Source organism: Parambassis ranga, chromosome 17 (genome assembly GCF_900634625.1).
Source record: "Parambassis ranga chromosome 17, fParRan2.1, whole genome shotgun sequence".
NCBI classification, from domain to species: domain Eukaryota; kingdom Metazoa; phylum Chordata; class Actinopteri; family Ambassidae; genus Parambassis; species Parambassis ranga.
The window spans coordinates 21,823,448-21,842,427 of NC_041037.1; the positions used below are offsets into that span (position 1 = coordinate 21,823,448).

At 52.5% G+C, this 18,980-nt stretch overlaps 4 protein-coding genes across 4 annotated transcripts; 2 read left to right on the forward strand and 2 right to left on the reverse strand.

Moving 5' to 3' along the window:
• Positions 1–43: 43 nt before the first annotated feature.
• On the forward strand, positions 44–2,963 carry proca (protein C (inactivator of coagulation factors Va and VIIIa), a). Its single transcript, XM_028427387.1, has 9 exons — positions 44–202; positions 531–603; positions 683–840; positions 1,071–1,095; positions 1,203–1,313; positions 1,399–1,539; positions 1,647–1,765; positions 1,959–2,076; positions 2,300–2,963. Exons 2-9 carry the CDS (start codon positions 534–536, stop codon positions 2,887–2,889), a joined length of 1,332 nt encoding a protein of 443 aa, XP_028283188.1. The 5' UTR covers positions 44–202; positions 531–533; the 3' UTR covers positions 2,890–2,963.
• Positions 2,964–3,769: 806 nt separating this feature from the next.
• Positions 3,770–8,232, reverse strand: dusp28 (dual specificity phosphatase 28). The gene is made up of 3 exons (XM_028427420.1): positions 7,432–8,232; positions 6,434–6,839; positions 3,770–4,947 (listed from the first exon to the last, which is right to left on the reverse strand). The coding sequence occupies exons 2-3, from the start codon at positions 6,776–6,778 to the stop codon at positions 4,846–4,848; spliced, it is 447 nt and encodes a 148-aa protein (XP_028283221.1). The 5' UTR covers positions 6,779–6,839; positions 7,432–8,232; the 3' UTR covers positions 3,770–4,845.
• On the forward strand, positions 8,176–9,956 carry LOC114449597 (zinc finger protein 23-like). The gene is made up of 2 exons (XM_028427406.1): positions 8,176–8,453; positions 8,859–9,956. The coding sequence occupies exons 1-2, from the start codon at positions 8,282–8,284 to the stop codon at positions 9,677–9,679; spliced, it is 993 nt and encodes a 330-aa protein (XP_028283207.1). The 5' UTR covers positions 8,176–8,281; the 3' UTR covers positions 9,680–9,956.
• A 551-nt stretch (positions 9,957–10,507) lies between these two features.
• On the reverse strand, positions 10,508–18,257 carry vcpip1 (valosin containing protein (p97)/p47 complex interacting protein 1). Its single transcript, XM_028427338.1, has 3 exons — positions 15,436–18,257; positions 13,872–13,958; positions 10,508–13,766 (listed from the first exon to the last, which is right to left on the reverse strand). The coding sequence occupies exons 1-3, from the start codon at positions 18,083–18,085 to the stop codon at positions 12,991–12,993; spliced, it is 3,513 nt and encodes a 1,170-aa protein (XP_028283139.1). The 5' UTR covers positions 18,086–18,257; the 3' UTR covers positions 10,508–12,990.
• Between the last annotated feature and the right edge of the window lie 723 nt (positions 18,258–18,980).

Sequence of the window (18,980 nt, forward strand, 5' to 3'; positions counted from 1 at the left end):
TGACTCATGAAACATGTTGCCTTTGCTTTGGTCTCGTTTTTGGATTGTGTGTGTGTCTCTGTGTGTCTCTCTGTGTGTTGACAGAGCTGGCAGACGGCGGTCAGCTGCAGACTGTGGACTCTCAGTAAACATTGGTAGTCAGTCATTAACACGACAGAAACAGCGAAGCGTCGTCTCTGTCCGTCACTTCGGTCCTTCACAGGTAAGTACAGAAACTCTCCGCAGACTCTGGCGTCTTGCGTCTTCTCTGAGCTCTTGTCCTGGCGCTGAGACATTGTCAGGATGTGGGTTCTACTCCAGCTCCGGCTCTGCGGCCTCACAGCCGCTGTAGGGTCAAAGGTCACAGATGGAACGTCTCTGTGCTCTCAGTGGAACACGATCAATGCTGATCATCGGATTCTTGTGAACGATGTGATTTGTTGTTTTGTCTCCGCTGCAGCTCCAGAAGGGTTCAGCCGACTCTGATCAGTATGTCACGTATTGATCGTGTATCGATGTGTATCATGAATGTGTGTAAATGTCGACTCTAGGTCATGTCCCGCTCTGCCCTGTGTGTGTGCGTCCTCGCCGCTCTGTGGTCGGCGTCGGTCATCAGCCTGTCAGGTGGGTGTGGTGGGATTGGTCAGACCCTGCACAGTCGGGGCGACCCTCACAGACTCACCCGTCTCACCTGTCTGCTCAGTGTTCTCGGACCCGCCACAGGCTCACATGCTGCTGCGCTCCCGCCGCGCTAACTCCTTCCTGGAGGAGCTGAAGCCGCCCTCCATGGAGCGCGAGTGTGTGGAGGAGAAGTGTGACTTTGAAGAGGCCAGAGAGATTCTCCAGACCAGAGAGGCCACGGTAAGAACGGACAGAATCCCAAAGAGCTGGGACGTTTATTTACTCTGTGACTTACTCTGTGAACTATTAACTCAGTGATGTAGGTTCTATGACTCACCATCACAGATTTACTCTGACTTACCGATTATCAGGACCGCGTACCGGGTCATGATAAGCGGACTGACCACGGTCTGCACACTCCTTCAGTTTGTTGAGTCAAAGTCATCGCTCGTTGTTTTGTGTGTTCACAGCTGGAGTTCTGGACGGTGTACACAGGTGAGACCACCGCCTTCATTATAAACGTGTTCGTGAGCCGCCATGAGTCGCCGCTGTCACCGAGAGCCCTACATGGCATTGTGGGTAAATGTGTGTGTGTGTTTCAGATGGAAACCAGTGTCAGTCCAACATGTGTGTTCATGGGGCCTGTGTGGATCTGTACCAAGCCTACGCCTGCCGCTGTAAGCCTGGGTACGAGGGCAGATACTGCGAGCAGCGTGAGTCTGACTGAAATCAGCTTTTATTTTGAAAGGCCGCCTAAAGACAGAAAGATGAGAATAATGCAGAGGAACTCCTGCTCAGCTCAAACAGCCACGAACTGCTCAGTGGATAATGGCGGCTGTGACCACGACTGCACAGAGAGCAAGGACGGCCTGTCGAGGAGCTGCAGCTGTCTGAGTGGATACAGACTGAGGGACGACTACAGGAAGTGCGTCCCAAAAGGTGAGAGAGACTGAGGCTAATCACTCTTACAATCAGCTGATCAGTAAGTCCATCAATGTCTGATCGTTCAGTGATTAACCGGACCTCTGTGTGCTTCGTCCCTGCAGGGCGGTCGTCCTGTGGTCAGCTGCTGATTGGCCGGTCGTCGTACACGCAGCCGATGGACGGCTTGCTGCCCTGGATGGTGGGAGGGGAGGTGGGCAAGAAGGGGGAGAGTCCCTGGCAGGTAACCGACCCCGCACTGGCTGCAGCATGGTCGCTGTCATGTGTTTACTGACCTCACAGACAGAGGCAGGTACATTCAGAGGCTGATCAGTGTGGCGGCAGATGAGGCGTCATGCTGCACAGCATGGAGCCACGCTGTTCATTTACAGTCTGATCAGACAGAGCTGATTCTGCATCTGGAAAGTTGTGTGCAGGTGCTGTTATTGGATGCCAGGGGGCGCTTTCACTGCGGAGGCGTCCTGATCGATGAGAGCTGGGTCCTGACGGCCGCTCACTGCCTCGAAAACAACCTGAGGTTCAGCGTACGACTCGGTAAGTCTTCACTCCACACACAGTGCAAAACCTGAGGCGACAAAAAGCTGCAAGGTTTTACAGCGACGGTCCAAAGGCGGATTTTAGTTCAGTGCCGCAGAGTCTTGAAGAGGCACATACGCATCCACACTCAAAACTCCGGAAGCAGATGATCCATTTCTTATGTTCAGCTTTGATGAACCCTGCAGAACGTGGCCGACTAAGTCCTGGTCTGTGTCTTCAGGTGACTATGAGCGTTTCAGAAACGAGGGCACTGAGGTCATCCTGAAGGTCATTAAGACTTTCAAGCACCCGAACTACGAGGGCCGGACGGTGGACAATGACATCGCCCTGCTGCGCCTGGAGACCCCCGCGCCTTTCTCAGACTACATCATCCCCGTCTGCCTCCCAGGGCAAGCCATGGCCGAGCGGGTGCTCCACCTCAACGGCACTGTCACCGTGGTGACCGGCTGGGGCAAAGAAGACCTGGACAGCACAAAGTTCAGTTCAGCACTCAACGTCATCAAAGTCCCGCTGGTCAGCCACAGCATCTGCAGCCGCCAGATGTTCCCGCACAACATTTCCAACAACGTCCTCTGCGCCGGGGTTCTCGGGCAGAAGGTTGACGCCTGCGAGGGGGACAGCGGGGGACCCATGGTCACTCTGTACCGGGACACCTGGTTCCTGGTTGGCTTGGTGTCCTGGGGCGATGGCTGCGGAAAGGAGGACAAGCTGGGGATCTACACTAAGGTGTCCAACTACAACGAGTGGATCAACAGAGTGCGCGATGAATGGGACAGAAGCCACCATGCACAGGAACAGCCCAGAGTCTGAAGGTCCCCCTCCAGGCAGCGGGGTCTGAGTCCAGATGATACACGCTTTGGTAAATAAACTGGTTTTACTCTCAACAAGCTTCTCTTTGCTTCTTTTAGTCAAACCCACAGACTGTAAACATGGAGGATTCCGCTGTGACATCACAGTGATAAGTGAATTCTTTTAAATTATATTCTGACAATTACACCCAATTATGGGCGTTATCACTTTGAGTGACAGGTGGTTGCTGTTTCACAGCGTTAGCTTCCGGCTTCCATGTTCCCCGCCTGCCCGCCCCCATTGTCTGTATTTGGAAACAAATGGGTGACGTCACGGAAGCCCTTGTCCAGTTTTGGCTGGTAATGGTTCTGACTAATCAGAGTCCAGTCAGGAAGTGCTGTCAGTTCTGTCCAATCAGAGTCCAGTCAGGAAGTGCTGTCAGTTCTGTCCAATCAGAGTCCAGTCAGGAAGTGCTGTCAGTTCTGTCCAATCAGAGTCCAGTCAGGAAGTGCTGTCAGTTCTGTCCAATCAGAGTCCAGTCAGGAAGTGCTGTCAGTTCTGTCCAATCAGAGTCCAGTCAGGAAGTGCTGTCAGTTCTGTCCAATCAGAGTCCAGTCAGGAAGTGCTGTCAGTTCTGTGTCTGTTGCTTCATGAAGACTTTTCTGCTTTGATCAGTTTGTTTCAGTCAAAGTGTCTTTATGCTCATATTGTCCTCACAGAGACACAACAGTCCTCTACACACATGCTAGCTGCTGCATGCTAGCTGTCAGGGAGCCTCAGCAGCTGGTTGAGTTTCCTCTCTGATAGGTTGAGGTTATCTGGTGACTGACAGCTGGTTCATCCAATCAGCTGTCAGATGTTGTTTCCCTCTGAACCGTCAGTGTAACAGATGACGCAGAGCTGACCACTGATTTCAGGTTTTATTTCAGGTGTGCAGACTTAAAGGGACAGAGACCTTCAGATGACAGTCACACAGAGCAGCTTGAACAACACCTGTGATTACATTATTGCTTTAATATCAGCACCATGAAAGCACAGAGCACACCTGAGACTCACTGCACAACATTAGGTGAAGCAGCAGCAGCTTGAAAACAAACAGCCCGCTCTGTGCTGCTCATAAAATACTAAAGATTCACATTATTGATTTTTCACTGAGTCTGTTTAAGACACTGAGTTAAAACACACCTCTGAACACGGACATTCCCTGAGGGAGTCATCCCAAAGGGATCAATACACTTTAGTCTAACACTGAACATCATTGAAAGGTGATTCATGGTCTGTGGAGACTTAAAGCACGCTGCAGCCCGCTGTTGTGCTTTTATAATCACAGCTGAAAACATAATGTTGACAACAACAAAACATGAAACATCCTGAACCTTCAGCATTAACAATAATCCTGATGTGTTCTGCGGTTTATTTTGTTCCTTCTTCTGACGTCTGCTAACTGACGTCTGCTCTGTGGATTCTTTCTAACATCCTGGAGCATCGAGCGCTGTGATTATATGATATTATATTATATTCCCCATCACCTCTTCCTGCCTGAGTCCTCCTCAAATGAAGAGGAGCCCACTGCGTCCTCATGTGTTCAGCACCATGCTGCCATCTAGAGGTGAGCGGTGGAACCATGATGCGCGACACCTTAGAACAGCCTGTTGATTTACATTTGTTCAAACATTCCCCTTTAAAGCTCTCAGACTCCGACTCTGGGTTTTTTCTGTGTTGTTTTGTTGGTCCAATAAAAAACTGCGTTAAACGATAATAAAATGTGATTAATGGTATCTCCTATGTTTATATTATATATATATATATAATATTATTACATGTTTGTGTTTAGCTTATCCTACAGCTCATAGTCTTAATGACTAATATTTTAGTTCAGTTGCACAGCTTGAATTTGTTTGATGCTTCAGTTGGTCTGAGTTCTGTCGAACAGGTGACTGATCCATCCAGCAGCTTCACCTGTTCCCTGGTGGAGGCTCAGGACCGTCCTCGTCTTCTCTTCAGCTGCTCCTCGTACCTCTGCAGCTGAGACATGAAGCCGGGGTTTGGATCGATCACATGACGAGCCGTCTTCACCTTCTGGAAGAAAAGAAAGGCAGAAAGTTACATTTGTCCGCCCTGTAACAGATGGTGAAGAAGAGGAGGCTCTGTGTGAGGAAGAGGAGGCTCCATGTGAAGAAGAGGAAGCTCAGTGTGAAGAAGAGGAGGCTCTGTGTGAAGAAGAGGAGGCTCAGTGTGAGGAAGAGGAGGCTCTGTGTGAAGAAGAGGAGGCTCAGTGTGAGGAAGAGGAGGCTCAGTGTGAAGAAGAGGAGGCTCAGTGTGAGGAAGAGGAGGCTCAGTGTGAAGAAGAGGACGCTCTGTGTGAGGAAGAGGAGGCTCCGTGTGAAGAAGAGGAGGCTCAGTGTGAAGAAGAGGAGGCTCTGTGTGAAGAAGAGGAGGCTCAGTGTGAGGAAGAGGAGGCTCTGTGTGAAGAAGAGGAGGCTCTGTGTGAGGAAGAGGAGGCTGAGTGTGAGGAAGAGGAGGCTCCGTGTGAAGAAGAGGAGGCACAGAGTGAGGAAGAGGAGGCTCTGTGTGAGGAAGAGGAGGCTCTGTGTGAGGAAGAGGAGGCTCCGTGTGAGGAAGAGGAGGCTCTGTGTGAGGAAGAGGAGGCTGAGTGTGAAGAAGAGGAGGCTCTGTGTGAGGAAGAGGAGGCTCCGTGTGAGGAAGAGGAGGCTCTGTGTGAGGAAGAGGAGGCTGAGTGTGAAGAAGAGGAGGCTCTGTGTGAAGAAGAGGAAGCTCCGTGGTGCAGCAGAGGCTGCACTCCACAGACCAGGTCTCTGCAGACCTGTCCTCTCTGCAGATCTGTCCTCTCTGCAGATCTGTCCTCTCTGCAGACCCATCCTCTCTCTGCAGACCTGTCCCCTCTCTGCTGCAGACCCGTCCTCTCTCTGCAGACCTGTCCTCTCTGCTGCAGACCTGTCCTCTCTCTGCAGACCTGTCCCCTCTCTGCAGACCTGTCCCCTCTCTGCAGACCTGTCCCCTCTCTGCAGACCTGTCCTCTCTCTGCAGACCTGTCCCCTCTCTGCAGACCTGTCCTCTCTCTGCAGACCTGTCCTCTCTCTGCAGACCTGTCCTCCCTCTGCTTTGACTCTTTGGTCACTCTGTCAGACTCTGATTTGTGCAGTTCCAGCACGCTCACTGAGAATCAGCTGATTCTGAGCTGGCTTGCTGCTGGAGGTCACCCTGGAGGATAAAAGCGTCGCTGTCAGCTACAACCAGAATTCTGACCTTGTGGCTGGGTGTTGAGTCTGAACGTCCTGCTCATGGAAGCCGGACCTCAAACAGGAACAGGAAGCTCTTCAAAGTAAAGATTCAATCACACATTCTTTAGGGGAATGAAGCTGATGAAGACAGAAATCTTGATCAGGCAGGGGCTGGTGGACTGACAGCTGGTCATGTGACAAAGCTTCCAGCTCAGAGCTGAAAACAAACTTTGTTGAAACTCAAACTCGCTTATTTGGTTGAAACGTGTCAGAGAACCGTACTGAGCATGTGCAGAGTACAGCGCTGTGCTGATGCGCCTCACCTGTAGAGCCTCCGTCAGCAGCAGCCTGCGGTGCTTCATCAGGTAGGCGATGCAGATGGTGGCCGAGCGGCTGCGTCCGTTCTTGCAGTAGACCACGCTGCGCCCTCCGCGGTTCGCCTCCTTCTGGATGGCGTCGGCACAGCGGTCGAAGTGGCTCAACAGGTCCTCGTTGGGGTCGTCGTAGACGGGGACCTGCAGCTTGGTGATGGCGGCGGAGGGAAACGGCTGCTGCTTGGACACGTTGATGCAGAGCGTCACCGCCTCCTGCCGGAGGAGCTCGTCGCTGCAGGCGGAGCGCGCGTTGCTGATGAACAGAGCGTTGGTAACTTTGCAGAGCTGCAGCATCCTGGTCAGCGCGTGGATGGACTGACCCTCACAGGCTTCCTGACTGCGTCACTGAAGTTACCTGGAGACAAGGTGAGGGTGTAATGTTTAGACCAGTAATCACAGACAGAAATGATAAAGACTAAAGATACGAATAAATCAGAGCTGAGTTTATCTTTGTTCCACGTCAGAGTCAAAAACCCTCCAAAAATAAACAGTTCACATGTAACTAGACACTCAGCAGCAGCCAGCAGGACGCCATGATGGAGTCACATGACCAACACTCAGAGAGTCTCTGTCTGACCTGCAGCTTCCTGCAGCTGATCTCTGTCTGAACACCTGAGTGATTCTGCAGACACTCTGCCTGCAGACAGGACGGAGCTGCTGACCGACACTCTGACTGATCCTGAGATGGAGATGGATGGAGTTCAGACGTTTAACTCAACCGAACAAAAAGACCAGAGCGTTACCAGCAAGTGAACAAAGAGGTGAAGTGCTGAATAACTCGTCTCCATGTCACTGGTTTCACTGTCTGCTGCTGTGAAACTGACGAGTGCTGCCTGTGGCTCAGGGACACAGATTTCAGACTGATTAGACCCCACAGAGGCAGCAGTCAGTGAACGCCTCACACACACACACACACAGACACATTCACCAAGGACAGTGTGACTCACATGCAGCGGCCGGCTGATCTGTAGACTCCTCCAGGTGAGGTCCGTCTGTGGTTCCTGTTCAGGCTGATCCAGTCCGTTCAGGCCTCCTCCTGACCCCCAACTGCCCTAATCAACACACACACCATGCTGCTATATTTACTGCTGCTGACAGCTGCTCGGCTCTGGGTCCTAGTGCAGCTCCGACTCAGGGCCGGCGGCTTTGGAAATGACCCTGCAGGAAGAGTGGGCTGAAATGTTCGGATGCAGGCTGATGTCCCTGATCTGATGGGTTCCTGATCGCCTCTCATCAGCCACAGTCATGTATGCTGCTGACATGTTATCCACAGGCCCAGCATGCTCCTCTCAGGTCAGCACAGGGGGGCGCTGCAGACTCCCTACAGCCAGGTTCATGTCAGCGAATGTGAATGTTCACAGTATCATAGAATATAATGGTATTTAAATGACGCCTTTTCATACTATTTCTATTTGTTTCTACTTTTCACTTTCATTTCTGATGTTTGTGGTTAAGTTCTTTATGGCCGCAGAGATTTTTTCAGAGTTGGGATCTCATTATTTAATAATTTAAATAATTAATTTTAATGTGTACATTTGCATATTTACATACTTCATTTGTTTACTTCTCTATTTGTTGGTTCTATCGTGCATAATGTTCAGTGTATTTAAATATCGTGTTCCTCAGCACGTAACGTTTTTCAGAAACTAAAGACTGTGGAACTAAAGGATCATTAACGCATCCCACCGGAACTGTTACAGTGTGACATCCGCCGGAAGTCAGTAATAATAGGCCGGTTAGCGTTAGCTTCACTGACGAGCAGACGTAGCTGGACGGCGCGCAGATTACTGGGTCAGAATGTCTGCAGTCCAGAGTCTGAGAGACTTCATCAACGAGCGGGTCGCTGCGGCCGTGGAGGAGATCTTCGCGTTCTTCGAACACACTGTGGTCCAGTACGAGCAGGAGCTGGAGCATCACCGCAGGCTGCTGGAGCGCGCCTTCAAACCGGAAGTAGCGCTGCGGAGAATAGGTGCGTAAAACTGCTCTGAATAAGCGAACAGGTGGATGTGACTCGGTCCTTCACGTCTGAACAGCCGCGGACTGGTTCTGGTAGCAGCGAAGGGGGTCCTAAAACCCGGAAACGTTAGCGTTTTAGCACTTCCGGTCCGCGGGTTGTTTGTTTTTGGTAAAGTCAGACACACAGAGACAACAGCACGATGTTTTACTGTCACTAAAATAACTTTAGCTGCCCCTGGCTGAGCATCCACTGCTAGCAGCTACTTTACGTTGCATCTTGCTAACCTAGCATAGATTGATTATACAAATAAACTCCTGTTCCAGGGGTCAGAGGTCAGACATGTGGCCTCGGCTTGTTGGGGTTATCCTGCTGAACAAAGCGTCAGTAATGTTAACGCTGTGTCCGTCTGTCCTGCAGATCTCCCACAGCAACATGTCTGTCAGGAGGAGGAGGAGCCTCTGGCTGACCTGGAGTTCTGTGACCAGGACTTCAGCCTTTATCTGGACCAGGAGGAACCTCCACAAATCGAGAACAAGGAGGAGGCAGCATGGAGCAGTGAGGAGGCAGAGCAGCTGGTACTGAGGCAGGAGACGGACCCCTCTGTGGTGACTCCTCCTGATGAGGACTGTGATCCAGTCAGAGAGCAGCTCCTCACTCACAGCTCTGAGGAACACAGTCAGCAGGTTGACACCAGACCGCAGAGACACCCAGAGGACACCAGACCGCAGAGACACCCAGAGGACACCAGACCGCAGAGACACCCAGAGGTGTTGCCAAACAGGAGCCCCAGTGTCGGTGTAGAGCACTGTGCCGTGTCAGAGAAGCAGCGTGACACTAAGGCGGCTAAAAAAGCTGTAACGTGTGATGTTTGTGGAAAGACCTTTAAATACAAGTCTCGACTGAAGGAACATCAGGTAACACACACAGGGGAAAGGCCGTACTCCTGTGACACCTGTGGAAAAAGATTTCTTGTTAACTTGGCGCTGAAGAAACACACGGCCGTCCACACGGGGGACAAGCCGCACTCCTGCCAGATCTGTGGCAGGCGTTTCAGTCAGACGGGAAACCTGAACGCACACATGAGGACTCACACGGGGGAGAAGCCGTTCGTCTGCAACGCGTGTGGGAAAGCGTTCGGACGGGGGTTCTTACTGAAAACCCACCTGACGGAGCACACGGAGGAGAAACCTCGCCGTGTCACACCTGTGGGAAAGACTTCAGCCTCCTGTCTGCGCTGACCCAACTCCCGGCAGGCTGCAGGATGTGAGATGTGTGGCAACTTGTTTAAAAATGTTCCAAGCTTGCTGCTCGATGAATGTAAAGTATGTGGGGACGCATTATTCAAAGTGTCAAGTTCAAAGTCCACCTGAAGACGCATGTAGGTGAGAATCGTCACACAGAGGCGCCGACCGAACACGCCGAAGATTTAAAGGTCCTGTCGGCTGCTTTGTGATTCTGTGGACCTCTGCAGTGCAGTCAGAGTTGGAGGCTTTATGCTGCCAAACTTTATTGAGAATCAGCACACAGGCTGTTTCCGTGTTGGTTTTTGTGATTGTTTTTTTTTTTAATGTTGAACTCCGATGTTGACGCTGAGAACGGTGCCGTGCAGCCTGCTTTCACTGCGTCAGCTCTGCGACTGCTTCATGTCAATAAACCAGCGTTTCTTTAACACAAAGCTCGAAGCTGTTACACTGTTTTTATTGTAAATCTTCTTCCATTAGTTTGACCTTCTCATAAATCAGTGAAGTTCTTTGTTAACTACTCATTCATGTTTAAAATGTACATGATGTCAGCTGCACAGTCGTCTTCAGGGTTATATGTTCGTCTATAAGTGTGATTAAACACATTAAAGGCACCCTGTGAACAGCTGTCCATGCAGCCTGATGATCTTTTTTAAGAGCAGTTTTTTGTTGAATTACAAAAACACAGACACTCAGAAAATGGACGACACAGATAAAATGATTCGTTCCAGATGTGAACAGCGTTGAAGGTCCGAACAGACAGAGAAACCCGTCAGTGACGACAAACTACAGACACAGCTGGAGGAAGTGATTTTTATTGTCGGGTTGAAAATTGCTCACACATGCAAACAGCGATGTCGAAGCCGTGTATCGTCAATATTTTATTAGCAAACCAGAATTGAACAAAACTGGAAGTGAAGGAACTGAATGTGTTTCTGTACAGTCCAAATATACTACAGTATATACTATGATACAGGATTACAGTCCATCAGCACAGCAGTCACACAGACGTCTGCTACAGCAGCGTGGTCTGATCCCAGCCCTCCCATTGGTCAGACCCTCTCTGACTGACTGATGGTTCAGCTTCGGCTACGCTAACATTCTCTCCTCCTCCTCCATCAAAGTGCTGTTTGTTCGCCTCAGATTGTGATTCACATTTCAGACACAAGCAGGAAACGACACGTTTAAGGTCGGAATAACAGAGTTAAAGTGAAGCAGACAAAAGAACACGGAGCTGAAACGAGCTGTGAGGCCTGGTGAGGACCAGTCCCTGTCGCTTAGACTGCACCATTAACTGAAACCTTCTCAATGCTTCTGTTTGGATTTGTATGAGTTTAGTCTTTTGTAAATCAAAGAGAAAGTTGGTGTTACATGTTTAAAGATGCTTAAAGATCTGCCCCCCCCCCTCGTCCTGTGACTGGTGCTCAGTCTGCCTCCTCTCCTTCAGAGGTGAAGATCAAATCACATGATGCAGCCAGACTGTGACGAGGCTCTGTCTGTGATTTACAGGCTGTCCCTGGTAGCGGCGCCCCCAGTGGTGACTCTGTAAATCTACAGGTGCAGCCTTGTGTTTGGAAGTTTGCTGATGTTGTTGCATAGGACCACAAGCTGGACTGAAAGCTGAGCCAATCAGCTGACGGCCGCCTGTCCCTAAGGGGCTGACCAGAGGAGCCGTGTGACCACAGGTCTGGACATTTATGTCCGGCTCGCTCTGAAGGCACCGCGTGCAGGTGTCAAAGTCACATTTTAGCATCAAGCGTAGCCTTTATCATCAGTGTGCGTGACCTGTGGCCTCGTTAAGGGGAACAGACGCCGCTACAGGCAGCGGCCCACCCTGCGGCGCAGCCTCAGCACAGCGTGGCTCCACCCGAGGCCCCCGCGGCCGCTTCCTGTACGACCCCTCGCAGATGTTGTCATTAAACCTGACGTGGCCTGAAAGGAAAGGTGGCAGAGACGTGGACAGAAGTGTGAGGCGTGTGTGACGCTGCAGACCGCCACAGCCGGCCGTCTCAGACCTGACAAGCCGCACTCAGAGATGAACCCCTTCACGTTAATCTGATTTTCCCATGAGGCTTTGCTGAGGCTCTGTGGCAGAGACTCATGGGAAATGTAGTTGCTAGATGACAATAACACAATAACATAATGAGACTCGTGTCAGTGCGCCACCTGCAGGCAGTGAGTGTCACAGCTGCACTTTCCCCTGTTTGTCTGCTCATGTTTTTACATCTACTGCCTGAAAACAAAAACACTTTTTCCTCTGAAATTTAAAGATTTAAAAATGGGGCTAAATTACAAAATTCTTAAAGGGACAGTTCACACTAACGATCCAATTGTTCCGATTCTGGATTCATTTGTCCAGAAATCAGAATTTACAGACCTGCATCAGTTCAGGTTGATTTTATGCAACTATTTTTTAGTGAGTAAACGTATCACTGCGCCTAGCAGACAGCGTGCATCTACAAAATACACCCTAGCTGAGCCAGGGTAGAGGACTTTCTGGACATGCTGCATCACAGTGCTACCCCGCTCCCTGACCGTGAGGAGGAAGCAGCGTCCCTTTAACAATTCCATGAAGCCCAAACAATAGAAAACTGTCTGTGAGGCCAAATCTGAAAACCTGAAGAATCACAAACTCACAGCTCTGAGTGACCGCCAGCGTTTCTTTGGCATTTCTTCTCACAACATTTGATCTCACACACACACTCAGAAAACACACCTATAAAAAAAGAAGGGGGCGCAAGTCAGCACGAAGCTGGGTTCAGGTGCAGGGAGCTCAGTGGTGTCAGACACAGACGTGAAGCAGACAGGTCCAGAGCTGCAGTGGCGAAGGCGCTGATGATGCGTGGAGAGCCGGGTGCACTCTCTGATGGAAGCATGTTTGCAGGAGCAGCTCCCCCCGGTGGCGGGTTAAGACTCGGGCGACTCTTTTATCTACAGGAATCACACGGGAACCCGTCGGGTTCTTCCTCAGGGTTAAGTGTGTGTTCATAGCAAGATGATCAGAAGTCAGCGGGTGGGGGGGCGACGCGCTGCAGGACAGCCAGAACCATACATCATCAACTGAAGAGGAGAAAAGGCAGAATGAGAGCCCGAGGTCGGCTGAACACACACAGCTGCAGTGTTGATGTGTCGCAGGTAGAACCGCCTCACCGGTGCCACCTGGAGGCAGCGAGGACACCCGGCTGCTCGTCAGTCATGCAGTAAAGACAATGCAACACAAAGAAGCTTCAGGAGCCGCCCTGAGGCGTGGAGGCCCACAGCTGCCGGCCAGGCGGGGTAAGGCGGGCGGTGCTGGGGCGACGGGCCGATCAGGAGTGATCCATGGGTTCGGTGGCGTTGCTCTGCCCGGCGTCCTGGCTCTCCATCTCCTCCGGTTCCTCCACCTTCTCACTGCCGGCCGCCGCCACTGCGCTTGTTGCCGCTGGTTCATGGCCCGGCTGGCCGGCGCCTGTCTTAGTTCCACCTGTCCGCTCCTGGCTGGCCCCACCTCCCTCAGCGGCGGCCCTCTGCTGCTCTCTCAGGTTGCGCTCCATGGAGGCCTGGATGGAGGAGACCATCTCCTGCAGCTTCCTCCGCTGCTGCTCCATCAGGCTCGGGTCCAGACCGCGGCCGTCCTTCATGGTGACGAAGCCCGGAGCCATGCGCACCAGCTCCCTGGTGGTGTCCTCAGGGATGTCTGACAGGTCAGGAGGTCCTCGGGACACGCTGGCGCTCAGGTCCACGCCGCTGCTGTGCTGGCGTGTGATTGGTCGGTGCTCTGGAGGGGAGGAGCCCCCGGCGCTGCCTAGAGAGTGGCCTTTACCCTGAAAGGCGGTGACGTTCTGCAGCTGCTCCTTCTTTCGGACGACGCCACCGCTGCCCAGCCGCAGCACGCCGTGGGACGGGCTGCCCTCTCTGCTGCCTCTGGTGGTTGCCTCTGAGCGCAGCTGCACCAGTGCCTCCTTTACCAGCTCCTCCACGTCAGGGCCGACGGGGAAGTGACCGGCAGCGTCCACGCAGAGCTCCAGGCGCTCCTCTGCCGCGTTATACACAAAGGTTTTACCGGTCAGGTGAGGCAGCGTGCAGTGCTTCCCATCCATCAGACCTGAAAGACATGACTTAGAGATCAGGACCTCCCATCCATGAACCAGCTCTACCTGTGATTCTGAGGGAGCTGAAGAAGACTGATGTAAACACAAATCAAACGTACCCATGTCTTTCTTGACTATGCTGTAGAAGACTCCACCCTGCTGGAATAAGTGCGGCAGCTTCTTCGCGTACGACCAAACGTCCTCACCTGGAGCAAAGAGATCGGACAGGTTACAAAAAAACAGAGACCATGAACGCACCACAGGGTTGACCTGCGTTGGACAGTTTTAACGCTGTGCTCACAGCACATGTGGAGGCTGCGTGTAGTTTGCTCTGTGACCAATGACGCCATCGACCGGTCATGTGACCACACCTGTTACTGCGAGTGGTCACACTTCCTGAATCCAGATTTACAGATGTGAGGGTTTGATGATGTTTGAGCTCTACAATCTTCCTGTTCTTCCTGTTCCTGTCACATGATCAGTCAGTGTGCTCTCATTGGTCAGCTCCATCCTGCAGTCAGACAGCAGTCAGTGTATGTGTGTGTGTGTGCTGACAGAGATCAGCTGCAGGAAGCTGCAGGTCAGACAGAGACTCTGAGTGTTGGTCATGTGACTGCTGCTCACAGTGACTCCATCATGGCGTCCTGCTGGCTGCTGAGGAGGACGGGACTTATAGATTTTACTGAGTCTTGTTAGTTGATGCAGACATGACAGCCTCTATAGCCTCCTCCTGTCTGACCTCTGACCTCTGTCCTCTCATACTTCCTGTTAGATTGAACCCTCATGTCTGGACGGCCTTCCTCCCCTTTGTTGCCTTCATCTTGTGTATTCGTCTCCCAGACTCCACCTGTGAACGTCACCTCTCTCTTTGTTCAGTACATTGCACACTGTCTCTCTCCTCTGTCTAAATGATGTAACCTGTCTCTGGATCAGCTGTGTTCTATGAAACACTGCAGCAAACTGTTCAGTGGGTTTTCTTCCCCTCAGTGCAAACACTTAATGTTCTGGCTTAGATCTAGTTAGATTTAGAGATGTGGTTAGAATAGTCTGGTCAGAGCTGAGGAGTGTCCCCTTTCATGTATGACTGTGCATTTCCTCAGTGATGCTGCGTGGACTCTGAGCTGCAGCTCGGAGACGCCGACTGATGAGCGGCGCTTTGTTTTTCTTTAGCAGGAGGATTATTGACAGGAAGTGCAGCGTCAGGCCCGCGCGGCGTGCAGAGTGCAGACGAAACCTTCCTGAATATCGACAGGCGCTGTGTGTGTCACGCTGCCTGTTGGCCGGCAGACCTGTTTATCTGAGTGCAGCCGCGACCTTTGACCCTATTGGCAGGTGAGGTGGGGCGAGGTGTCTGAGTCAGCACATTCTCTCTCACACACAGACACACACTGTGCTTCTGGTAGTGTTCATGGCAGCTGATCAGAAACCTGTGTGTCAGCTGCTGGGTCCATACCTGCAGGCTGTTTCTCACCTGTCTGCCGCGGCCAATCAGAAGCCACCGTGTGTGTGCTGAACTTTAGTTCAATTTAAATCACTTTTTTTGCTGTGTTCAGATTTGTTTACCTCTTTAAGCATGTTTACTCTGAAAGGATCACATGTATCAATCAATAATGAGACTAATCAATCGTTAGCTGCAGACTGATGAGGTGACACGTCTCAGAACTAAGCTTGTGTTTTTCTTACCCATCAAGGTTGCTAGAAGACAGAGGGAGGACATCTCGAGGTCAATGCTGTCCTGGAGTTCCCGGCCGCTCATCCTGCCGGACGTCACAGCGTCCTCACTCTTCACGGCGTGCAGGGCGGAGTGCGAGCTGGAGGCCCGGGGTATGGAAGCTGCCGGGCTCTTGTCCTCAGGACCCCTCAGTATCTCCACCGTGACCCTGTCGCCATGCTGCAGCCCCACCGGCTCATTCTCCTCGCCGTCCTTCGGGGGCGCCAGCTCTTTGGGCGGGAAGCCGTAGCGGATGCACTGTTGTGCCGGCGGCACGCCAAACTGGTTGGTGATGCTCCTCTGCAGCTCAGAGAAGGTAGTGTGGGCCTGCAGAGTCAGCATGGCCTGCCGGCCATCGCTGGTGGTCACGCGGATCTTCTTCTCCTTATTAGACGAGGACGGGGACGAGGATTTAGTGGGCGTTGGTGGAGCTGAAGAGGAGGATGTCTCTGGAGACCCCCCTGGCGAGGAGGTCCGGCCGTGGCCTTTCTGCTCTTGCTTCAGCTTGTCAGTCCGTCGTTTCTGAGTGACCAGAGCCTGCTCGCTGATGCTCTGCTGGAGGCTGCGCTCGGCTCGGCTCATGGTCAGCTCTTCTTTGTGGAGCGTCTTTGCTTTCTGACCCGTCAGGATGATTTTGGTGGGGGGCTGGGGGTCGGCTGCCTGCGGGGTCTCCGTGGCGTCAGTGAGGCGCTGGACATGAGCCCCATCGATGGACACTGGGTTGTATTCGTCGGGGTTCTTCTTGGCGGTGTGGTGCAGGATGGTGTTCACCACTTTCTGCACCAGGATCTCACTGCCGAACTCGCCGGGGAAGTGTTTGGTGACCAGCTTCATGGCCACGTCGTACACGTTGCTGTTCAACGTCGGATCTGTCTCGTACTGGAACCAGTACACTGTCTCCCGCACCACCCGGCCCCCCCACTCCAGAGTGATGGGGAAGGCCTCGGGGAGGTTGTCATACTCCTTCCCCTCCCAGTAATGCTTGAAGCCACACCCACACTTGCCCCCCTGAGAGCGGGTGTTGGTTCTGTCTCCATCCAGGTACATCACTGACCCATTGCCACGGATGTGGCGCACTGACGTGCCATGACACCAGTTGCAGGTGTTGAGAGAGCTCAGTTTGTAGTCGGGGACCAGGGCGTCTCTGTGCGGGTCATAGGAGCAGACCACGTTGTTGAGGGGGAAGCTGTAGTTCTTGTCTGGGCGGAGCTGTCCATGAGTAGATTTGGCTAAGTTGTAGAGCTTTCCACCAGGAATCAGCCACTCAGGCGGGACATGGAGCTCGGAGAGGGCGCCACAGATCAGGCAGCGGTGCAGCCTGTTGTCCACCACAGACTTCTTGGCGGCCTCCGTCACCTCCTCAGGCTGGATACCGATCACCCCGGTCCGCCTGTACACATACTGGTGCACGTCAGCCACCAGCGACGGGTGGATGCTGTGCTTCTCCATGAACACCTCCTCCATGGCGTTGACCAGCCTCATGAGATATTTATCCTGCAGGCTGCGGTCACCGCCGATCACACAGCTCCCATCTGACTCCAGCTTGATGTACTTCCTGATGAGCTCCTGCGGGATGCCCCAGGCCTTCGGCAGCAGGCGGGCTGGCAGCTTGGGCAGCACTGTGTTCTTGATTCCCACCAGAGGGATGTAGTGGTTCCTGCCGGAGCTGCTCCAGGCGATGCAGATGGGTTTGTTGAGCTTCCCGTCTTTCCCCCTGCACTGCTCCTCGGGCACCAGCCCGGGCAGGAAGGTGGCTGAATAGTCCCCGGAACTCCGCATCCCGCTCAGGGAATCCAGCAGGATGATGGGGCGGTGGAGGACGTTGGCTAAGCCGAATATGTGGATGTTGCGCAGTCCAAGCGGCACGCCTTCAGGTGGGATGAACAGGGGGTCGCACTCATTGATGATGTCCTCCCACTCTGCGGCGTCTATAAAGTCCTGAAAGAGGGCCTTGTAGCGGTCCAGGTTCTGCTTGAAGTTTTGTTTCAGGTTTTCTCTCAGAGCATGCCAGAACAGTTCTCGGCCTACCAGGGCTCTGGACACGGCGTGGACCAGGCAGTGCCCGTCTCCGTCCACGTGGACCGGGATGAGACACTCTCTGTTGCCATTGGCCTTCTTGACCTCCTCCAGAGTGTCGTGGAGGTAGATGAGGCTCCCGGACCGGTCCTTACCGTAGCCCATGGTGGACACATGATCTGGTTCGATCAGAAAGGCTCTGTCCCCCAGCAGCGAGCAGTCAAACATCTCCCCTTGGTTCATGTCCCTCAGCAGCTTGGCTTTGCCGGTTTGTTTGTCCATACCGTACCGGGTTAGGAGTGGGGACAGGAGCTTGCAGTGGTAGTTGGAGAGCCCCATCACCTTCACCAGCTCCGTCCCCTTCTTCGGGGCCCCGGTGACGCCGAGCAGGGCGTTTCTGAGCAGATTGTGAAGCACCACATCTGGATCCGTCACCTCCTCCACGCTCAGCAGGTTCTTCTGTTCGTGGCGCTGACCACATTCCGTGCATTCGATGCTAATGGAGCCGTAAGCAGGGAAGAAAAGCCTCGCCTGACATTTCGGGTCTGGGCAGGTACCCGACAGAATACGCTTGTCTTTTTTCTTTGAGCTCTGCAGCAGCGACATTTCCGGTCAGAACGCTGAAACGGGCCGTTAGCTCTATAAAACCATGACAGTCAGACTCCAGCGAGGCTGCCCGACGAGCTGCGACTCCGCGAACGACACTTATTATCCAGAATAACAGCAGAACAACACGGAAGCGGCTGTTTTTTCTCTTTAGCGACTGACCGCTGCTAAACGTTACTACGTGATGACGTCAGAGCATGGGAGTTGTATTTCTCTTTTTTTCCGGACGTGTAAAACATTTACGCTACACGTTCACAGTAACCGCGTTTATTTGCTTTTTATTATAAACATTTAACCGACAAACGAATTCAGACACAATGATTTCAAATGAATCTGTATTTAAAGGCTCCTGATTCGCTGTTGCTTGAAGATGAACTCTATCTACCAGAATGCAACGCGCTGCAGTGACGTTGTGTTGTGTAAGGAAGTGAAATAGAGAGTCATGGCAGCTTGGGCTGAATCAGAGCGCTCTCCGCTCCTTTGTGTGTTTTCTAGGTCTGGTTGTCGGATGAGATTGTTTGGGGGGTTACAGGTTTGTGTTGCAGTTTGGTTTGTGTCGACCAGAGCACGAAATTAGCCTAAACCGACTCCACCGACACTGACAACACAAGAGTCCACTTGTTAGCTTAGCGATTAGCTTGCTGGATCAATATAAACCAGCGGAGTTCATTTAACGGTAACGGGACCTGGCTGCGGTACCGTTCTTACTGTTCCAGTGAAACATGAAGATGTCGCGGTCCAGTCAGACAGGCGACTCCGAGCCGAACTGACTTGTAATCAACGCGACGTGCTGGATCTGGGTGATCATGTCATGGAGCCTGTGTCAGGAACGGCCTGATGAATCACATGTATGAGGTGTTTTGGTCGGAGTCTGGTCTGTGGTGATATTTACACC